Source organism: Rhagoletis pomonella, unplaced genomic scaffold (assembly GCF_013731165.1).
Source record: "Rhagoletis pomonella isolate Grant_MI unplaced genomic scaffold, Rhpom_1.0 Rhpom_scaffold_00584, whole genome shotgun sequence".
Lineage (NCBI taxonomy): Eukaryota > Metazoa > Arthropoda > Insecta > Diptera > Tephritidae > Rhagoletis > Rhagoletis pomonella.
In genome coordinates this window covers 1-9,324 of record NW_023459138.1, presented here as the reverse complement: position 1 = coordinate 9,324, position 9,324 = coordinate 1, and the positions used below count along the sequence as shown (strand labels likewise).

Below are 9,324 nucleotides of genomic sequence, written 5' to 3'. Positions count from 1 at the left end.
ATAATAATACCAATCACAAAATCGATAAAATATGGATAATAAAATCGATATAATGTCGATGACAAAATCAATAACTAAATCCATTACAAAATCGATAACCAAATTTATCAAAAAATCGATTACAAAGTCGATAATAAAATCGATAAAAATATCGATAAAAAAAGCTATAACAATATCGATAGCAAAGTCGATAAAAATATCGGTAACAAAACCGATAAAAATATTGATGACAAAATCGATAAAAATATCGACAAAAAATCTATAGATATATCGATAATAAAACTAACAAAAATATCAATAAAAATATCGATAACAAAATCTAGAAATAATCGATAGTAAAATCGATGAAAATATCGATAACCAAATCGAGAAATAAGCGAAAATAGAATCGATAACAAAGTCGATAAAAAACTCGATAAAAAACATCGATAACAAAATCGATAAAAATATCGATCATTATATCGATAAGTTCCGAAAATATCGATAGCAAAATCAAATTTAATAACGGTAAAAATTTCGATAACAAAATCGATAAAAATGTCGATCAAAAAACCGAAAAAAAATTTGGATTATTATATCGATAAGTCCCGAGAATCCCGAAAATCTCTAAAATATCGAAATAGTTCCCAGACTGAATCTCTGAGCCTCTATCTATATTCCTTTCCCTAAAACTACCTTTATTTTAATCTTTCTTCCTCTATCTTCATCTATACTATTATCGGTATCCTCATCCTCATATTTTGCTTTATATTTATTTATATATACATATGTACGTATTCCCCTTCACCTTTGGCCATATATAAGTAAGTGTTTAAATTTACCTTAGTCTTCATATTTGCCTTTAACTCCACGAAACTTTGTTTTTGTTTTTTATTTTTACCTTTTCTTCATCTATGTACGTACTCACCTTTACTTTTGATCGGGGATTGGTAGTTTTCTGTGTTGTTTTACTTCAAAAAGTTTTCACGTATTATGCATACATTTGTTCATACATATATGTATGCACATATATAATATGTATAGACACACATAGATTACTAAAAAATAGAAACAGATCCACATTAACTGCAATCAACATACATAAATATAATGTACATACGCAACATACGCTGCGATTAGGTTACATATGTATGTTTATCAAAAGCCGAAATATGTACTGCCGCACACATCCATACTTTTTGTCTCCTTCCCTCACTTCCAACACATGCACGTGTTTGCAAACCGATGACGAAGTGATTTTGTTTGGAAAATCATTTATGCCCATATATTTGAAGCAAATAAAAATACTTAGAAGATATCAACCAATACTTCCCATACACCAAACGAAAGGAAAACTCTCGAGTTTTTGATTAAAGAAAACGAAAACAAAATCATTCAAGCGGTTTTCGAGCATTTGTACACGTAAGACGTATTCTATATCAAAAGGAATTTTTGTGATGTTTACATACATATGTAGTTATTTATGGTTATCTTTGAAAATAGTTAATCATGAATTTAGTTTCAAATCTGTTTGTGGAAATATTAGATTTTAGATTATGTACCCGTGGACTTGAACTAAAACAGACACATCGCAGCTTTAAATTTGCGTTGGGTGTCAAATGAGTGTGGTATTCATCTTAGCTCTTAGAATTATCAAATTCCTAAATTTTTACTTATTTAAAGAGGTAAAACGCAAGATTTGATAAAAGCGTTTCATTTGGGGTTCAATTTAAGCATCGAAATCACTTATGTTAGTAGATTATTTAAAATTGTCAAATAAAGATTCCTAGGAATTATATATCCATGCCAGTTTCATTAAAACTCTTTAGAATGTTTTTACCAGTATATGATTTTAGTAAGAAGCTGTAAAATAAAACTAATTTGCTAATAAGCGTTTGGATACAAAATTTTGTGTATGTCTATGCGTATGAGTAATATCTCGGCGCTTGTCTCACTCAAAGCGCTTAAGGTATTATATCTTAACTTTCATACAAAGAAGCTTGTTCAGCAAAGCGTTTCATTCTAATTTACAGTTAATATGTATCTTTGCTCATTTATGTGATAGCAAAACGGAGCGGCGAAGCGCTTATAACTTCAACGTATCTACGAGGGGACTACCAAAAGTTCAATAAATTAAAATAAAAAAGTAAAATAAATTAGTTTTTAAGTGTTTTTGAAGAATAAAAAAATTCTACACATTTTGTAAGAATCCTCCGATGCGCCATTCAATATTTGAAAGAATAGTAAGTCAGAATGCAGATGAGATAACCTACAATTTTTGACGAAAGGCCGCCACCGACATAGCAATTAGCTGTTTTAATGCCGTTTAACGCCGTTTAACGCCGTTTTAATGCTGCCTATTTCCAAAAATTAAGAAAATTATGAGGGGAAGGCCTTCAGTAGCAATGCGGAGATTATTAATGTGGTTAATGTCAAACCTTAGAGGATAAAAAATGTGATGTTGAAGACTGTTTTGAATTGTGGATGTTCAGGTTAAGGAAATATATTGAAATTAATGGGTGTTATATGGAAAATTTAAAAATTAATGAAGATTAAAAGTAGCAAATTAAAGAAATGATTGCGCGTTCGCCTCGTACATATACACGTACATATATACTTACATATGCATGTTTAACGTCACTCGCACTATTTATGTAATATGTGGTATAGTATTATTCATTCTTAATTCTACCCCTTGGTACATAAGGAGATGGCTACAATGTAGCTACACTATTAAAACATATGAAAATATGTATGCGTGTACATGTTTGTATTGTTGTTACAAATAAAGAGGAGGAGGTAAAGGAGCATATGTTCTTGAATGCTTTATTTCCAAGTTTTATTATCTTCCCTGCAAGTCCGAGACTTTGCTATTGTTACAGCCAATTATTTTGTATTTCTTTGTTCATAATTCTTTGTTTTGGGGTTATTTAGAACATTGGGAGAGTTCGAATAAAAGTGGTCAATTACATACACATTTACATAAGTATGGACATACATACATATGTACACCGTACTTATTTCGGTTTGTTTATAGATACTAGATATGTTCTATAACTTTTTGAGAAAGTATAAATAAGTTTGGAAGTATATACAGTAGGGTTGTCCAAAAATGCATGTAAAAAAGTGAAGTCGGAATTTTTATGCTATCACCCTCTAGGATTGTTCCATACCGAAAAAAATATACCCCTATTTTTTATTTTTAAATCGAAAAATATTTAGAGGTCGCTCAAAGCGCTCAAAGTTTTCCATGTATTTTATATGGGGAAAATGGTATGGGATTCTTGAACTCTGTTCTCCTCGGGAGATTTCCAATAATAAAACCCAATTAGTTTTCTAACCATTTTTTCATAGTAACAGAAAATGCAACGGGGCGATAAATAAAAAATTTTTAGTTTAAAGAAATGGTTAAATAAACAATTGGATATTGTTTTTGGAAGTTTCCTGAAGAGAACCAGAGTTTTCCGGCCGACATTTGTTTTTTCGTTTAGTAAGGGTTTAACCATTGTTGACCATTGAAATTAGATCTGGAAACATGCTTCACTGGGGCGTCCAGACCGCAGTATTAACCCAAAATGCCGGCGCTAGCCCGCAACTATCTGGCTGGGAAAATCCTGGGCTAACTGCTTCTCGGTTAATAAGGCAAACAAGGTAATCTTTAAAGATGCTTTATTGGTACTTACCCATTATCCAAATTTGCCGTTGGACGAAAATAGCTACGAGTATAACACTTAAAAATTAAAAGAAGAGTATTCACACTGTTTTTATTTATTGCATTGTATTTTGTTTTAGCCTTGCTATTGAGTGTTTGGTTTTGATTATTTTGCATTGATTTCACCTGAATACATTAATGCGTTAAATTTTTTATTACTTAATATTTTAGAGTTTTATACGTTAAATTTATTTAATATTTACATAAAATTTATTTAAATTTAGTTACCTTCGGCAAATATTCTTCTAATTTGGATGGTTTTGTGCCGAAATTTGTTTACGATTTTTTTTTATGCAATTACGTTAAATGTTTTGATTGATTCAACCTTCGGTTGTCCCAGTTAAACTTAGTCACTATGTATGATGAATATTCAATTGCCTTAAATTACATTAATTATATTGATATCCTACTTATTGATGTTTCACAACATTGTTTTCACACTTTCGTCGTCTTTATCTTAAATGTATGTATGTATGCAAGATGGTTTCAACAGTTAATAAAAAAGTCACTTAAGTTTTTGGTATGAAATTATTACGCTAAATATTCGTTTCATATTCTACTCGTCAGCACTGACTTCAAATCGCTCGATTTTGTTGGTCGTCGTCGCTCATTAGCCAGTAAGTAGCATTAGCAAAACTTAATTATTTACAAGTTGCTTTCTCAAGTCAAATCATTTTGTTTCACTTAGCCTGCTCACAGCGAAGTCAATACCAGCTAGTTGACTTACGTCAAAATGACAACCAGTCACGCCTTTGATATGGCCAGCAGCGCTAGCAGAAACAGAAGCCGGCCAGGAAATTTACCGCTTACCCTGTAGGAGCTCGCCGACGACATTATTGCCGATGCAGAATATTCCCCTAAAACAAAACAAAAAAACAAAGATAAGAAAGTGAAGCCCGATAAAACGATTTCTCGCCAATAATAATTGCAATATAGTATGTGTGTGTATGTATGTATGCATAGAATTTGTTCCATCTTTTAAGTACTTACCGCTCAGTACATGCAAATCCACAGAGACGGGCGCACTGTTTGACGGTTGGCAGGTGTAGTTGCCCGAATCTTTTTTCCTTACGAACGGTATTATCAACGAGCCAATCTGTTACGGGAGTTAATTTAAAGACAACCAATATAAATAAAGCTAACCCATATATATTAATTTGACCTACAGTATTGCGATTGCTATCCGCGTGGCCGAAAATCGTGCGGTCGATTTCTGTGTACCAGTCCAATTTATTATCGTTCGTGATTTGTGTCTTATCGCGGAACCAAATGATGTAGGTGGGCGGATCAAGTGTGTCGCGCACTATACAATGTAGTGCAACCTTGCTGCCGGCTTTAACGAAGCGGCTCTGATCGCCAATCAGCTCGGTGTGTGGTACTATGGAGAAATCAGAGAATACAAATATTTACATACATACCTACATAAAGCTTCCTAAGCACTTACCAACTACTCCCAAATAAACTTTTGCGCTAATTTTTGGCTCAGTGGACACTTGGCACTCGTACCAGCCTTCGTCGGTGTCCTGCACATATTTGATTTGCAGTGACCAGGTGTAATCGTCCTCGCCTTGAAATATAGACTGAAAGCGCTGGTCGGCAATGAAAGTTGCTTGGTCCACAGAAAGTATATGGCCATCGCGAAGACGTACCCAGGAAATCGGTTTGTTCAGTAAGCGATGGATCTGTTCAAAACAAAAAGGAGCCATGGGCATACAAAGAATGAAATGGGTGACATATAAAAGTATACAAAAGCTATATACATTTTTTTTCCAGGCATGCAAGTACGATTTGCATAGGTAGCTAAAGAAATATTCGTTAAATTTCTTTCAAGTGGAGCTCTTAAAGCTGATTCTTGATACTACTGTCACTTGAACATTGTTTTAGCTTGGCGTCGTTGGTACGACTATTATTTTTATTAGCACTGCTGTGAGTATTCTGTGAGTGCAAGCATTCTTATCAGAGTGGAACAACGCACACACACACCTAAAAAGAAAAGTAGCGCCATTTTCCAGGTGTGTTACATGTATGTACATACATAAATACATGTGTATGAGGGTGTGTGCGTGTACATATGTATAAAAATCTCCCTTTTTTATGCTACGAGAATGCGACAGTACTTCTGTGCCTGTGAAATGCAAAAATGTTCATTTCGCCAAAGTTTTGTGATGTGTCTGTATCAGATGTGCCGATTTGCATATCAACAATTTATTTTACATTTCTGCTTTACTGCTATCCTTCGTTATATTTTTTACTTCTACGTACATAGTACCTACGCATACCTGCTTTAGTATAAATATGTAAACACATACATATCTGCATTTGCGACATACATATTTATGTACGCATATCGCCTCTGCGTTTGTGTGAATACAAGTACAATTGTACACGTATCAATTGTTCACTATTTAAGTACGAGTATGCTGCTGTCTGATTTCGGTTATGTTTTTATTTTATTTTTGATTTTTTTTTTATTTGCTGCGATTACGCACGTGTCAAGGTAGTGATATGCTGTCAGCCACAACGCTCCGAAAGATACACCACCATATCACTACCATGTCCAACACCAGTACCGAAGCGCAAACACAGAACTCAAATGAATAAAATATGTATATTTTTACTCAGTGGTTTAATACATTTTTTTTGCTTGCCACAAAATTCAGTTGCTGTTTGTCTGTCACCAAACCGAAAAGGTAAACGGTACGCTACTGATTAAATGATGTTTATCTTGATTGGATTTTGGGAAAGTCTTATCGTGGCATCGGCAGTTCTGCGTTATTTATTCATATTAAATTTTTAAACTGTTGTTGCTTTCATCCACCATTCGTCGGTACTTTGACATACTGACCGGGCCGACACATTAAAGGTTTCTTTATATACATAAATACGTACGGAAAATGAGGAAGAGCTCAACGAATGCGTAGGAAGATTTAGGTTGCCAATACCGCAGGGTCGAAGCTGAGTAAAGGATGTCGCCATTCTGTGGCTTATCATTTTGTTGTGTTAAGACAGCTGTTGTCGTCTGTAAACCTGAATGTAAATTAATTAATTTACGGGACTATGATAAATCCAATGACTTCATATGCTTAATCTATGAGATTGATGACATTTTTGTAAAATTACAGAATCATATTCAAATGCGCATGCTTATGTAGATACATATGTATGTAGACCAGTGTATATGGTAGCTTGTCATTTTAATGATGCCTGTAACATATTCTGCTGATTATACAACCTTATTTGAATGCTCTTCCATTTTGAATAATTTATCTTGTTTTTCGCCAGCTACCTTCCCTTGGGTGAACCGTGTCGGCACAACACCCTGTCAAAACGCAATGATGTAAAGTGACTCAGACAAGTGTTCACATGTTGGTATTTCTAAATCCTCGCAATGTTAGTGAAGTATAACTTTGGTGCTATAAAAGTATTGTTTATCTTTTAACCAAAGTTTGAACTTTTTTCCATGAAACATAAAACATGAATTTCCTATAAAAGAAAATGCACGCGACTGTTCGCAAGGGGAATTACAAAAAATCAAAACCACTTTTTATAAATTGCATTTGCTATATGAAAAAGAAAAATATAAGTAAAAAAAATAAAGCGAATTCTTGGCTGCTTCAAAGATACTCTATTTTTTATATTAAAATTTTATGGCCTATACCCATTTTTTTTTTGTTTAGATAAAAAACAAAAATGTCGGCCGCTGTGGTGTAGTGGTAAGCAGTGCGCGCTTTCACTCATCAGCACCTGGGTTCAAGCCCTGTTCAAAGCAACATCGCAAAATATATAGAAAAAAGGTTTTTTCTTAACAGCGGTCGTCCCTCGGCAGGCAATGGCAAACCTCCGAGTGTATTTCTGCCATGAAAAACAGCTTCTCATAAAAATACAATCGCCGTTCGGAGTCGGCGTAAAACTGTAGGTCCCTCCGCTTTGTGTGACAACATCAAGGCGCACACCACAAGTCGGAGGAGAAGCTCGGCCAAACACTAACATATGTGTAAGCGCCAATCTATTATTATTATTATTAAAAAACAAAAATGTGAGGACTTGTTTCGGTCACTGTATGTAGTTAAATACTATGGAGATAATGTCATTGACGCATTCAAATGAAGCTTTCTTCCACTTTCACTGAATCACTTAAGCTTAGCTCAGTTACTTAAGTGCCTTCGAGTGCACAAATATGCACATACATACATACGAACGAACATACGTTTGTATGTGTATTTTTCATTTTTTCTTCATTGAAGTCAATTGCAAAAGAAACTCGAATAACTTTTAATATTTATTTATTTTATAATAAATGCTTTGGAGATATCAAGGAGCCGTCAAATAAATGAAAGCAAATATTACGAATAGAATATAACGGAGCAACTGTTTTAGATGCAATAAGGGTGACAATAATCAATGTATGTAGTTTTGGAGTGGTGTTCACCACTTATGTATGTAATTTTTTAAGATTTTTTCTATCGACTTATAATGTATGAGACTATGTGAATCCCCCAAGCATGTTTAATTTAAGGGGAGAACAGCCATAAGCCCCAAACTCCCCTCATTGGTAAGAGGGGGTGGAATGCCATTAATGGCTGGAAAGTATGTAAATTTCATAATTAGTTCCAAAAGTTTATGGTATGGATCGCGTCTGTAGTAAGAATAATCAGAAATAAAAGAGAATATTTGTTAAAAAGGAGCGATACGTGAAATGTTTATAATTGTCGTCCTCTCACTTGTGATAAGTATTTATTTAATAAAAATTATCGAAATGATAATGTGCAACATTTGCGGAAATAAATCTTTTTCGATATCAGTTGCAGAGTTGAGTTTAGGTTTTATCGGTCCATCGAGCGAATTTAGCATATTTATCACGTAGACCTAGTTAGCAAATATGGAGCCCAATATTTGCTGAGTTGGTTTAAATTCTAAAGCAAGCTTAGTGAAACGATATCGAAGCAGAACCTCAAGTACTTCATTTTAAATTTAGTGATGATTTAGTGATTTAGTCTCACTGCATTTTCTGCACTTTGTGGAAAATTTTAAATTTTACACGCGTCTCCTGAATTTTGTGAGCTCTGGCGGTCTTAGAAGTATAGTAAATGGGCGGCGATTCGCATATTTATAAAAGGTGGTTTTTAAATCATTATTTCTAATTTTATAAGAAGCAAAGTTATGTACATATTTCAGCAAGATTATTGAGTTTTATACCTTAGCGAAATGGGGAATAGCTGCAAAGCCTAAGCATTATGTAAATATTAATTATTTACTTTCAAATCTGCAAAATACTAAAAAATTGTCACATCTCTTAACAAAACTTGAACTCAACAACGAATTCTTTAACCATGGAAGGTCATGCTTTGTTTTCAAATTTTTTCTCACAGCCCATGGGAAAACATCACGTAGATACTAAAAGAATTCTCGGAATATAGTTAACTTTTTTATGTCTAATTTTTCATTAAAAATAAAAGGTAAATCTACACGCCTACAACTCAATAATCTTCCCCGAACGGCAGTTGTTTAATGTTTATATGTTTGTATGTAAAGCGTGGTCCATATAGTGGTTCCTTTTTAAACATTCGAAAAAAAATATAAAAAAACCAACTTTTCTTCGGTATGTTATTGGTTTATTCTAATTAGAAAACATT

General features: G+C 33.6%; 1 protein-coding gene across 1 annotated transcript; it reads right to left on the bottom strand.

Annotated features, from left to right (window-relative positions):
• Positions 1–3,741: 3,741 nt before the first annotated feature.
• Positions 3,742–7,061, bottom strand: LOC118751175 (basement membrane-specific heparan sulfate proteoglycan core protein-like). The gene is made up of 4 exons (XM_036485946.1): positions 5,136–7,061; positions 4,858–5,069; positions 4,682–4,787; positions 3,742–4,548 (listed from the first exon to the last, which is right to left on the bottom strand). Exons 1-4 carry the CDS (start codon positions 5,401–5,403, stop codon positions 4,436–4,438), a joined length of 699 nt encoding a protein of 232 aa, XP_036341839.1. The 5' UTR covers positions 5,404–7,061; the 3' UTR covers positions 3,742–4,435.
• Between the last annotated feature and the right edge of the window lie 2,263 nt (positions 7,062–9,324).

Bases quoted from the DNA above. Each gene is read 5' to 3' on its own strand.
- LOC118751175 (XM_036485946.1), bottom strand. From the start codon at position 5,403: ATGCCCATGGCTCCTTTTTGTTTTGAACAGATCCATCGCTTACTGAAC. The intron at 5,070-5,135 runs GTAAGTGCTTAG...ATTTCTCCATAG, and splicing joins AGTTTATTTGGGAGTAGTTG to TACCACACACCGAGCTGATT. The intron at 4,788-4,857 runs GTAGGTCAAATT...CTCCCGTAACAG, and splicing joins CGGATAGCAATCGCAATACT to ATTGGCTCGTTGATAATACC.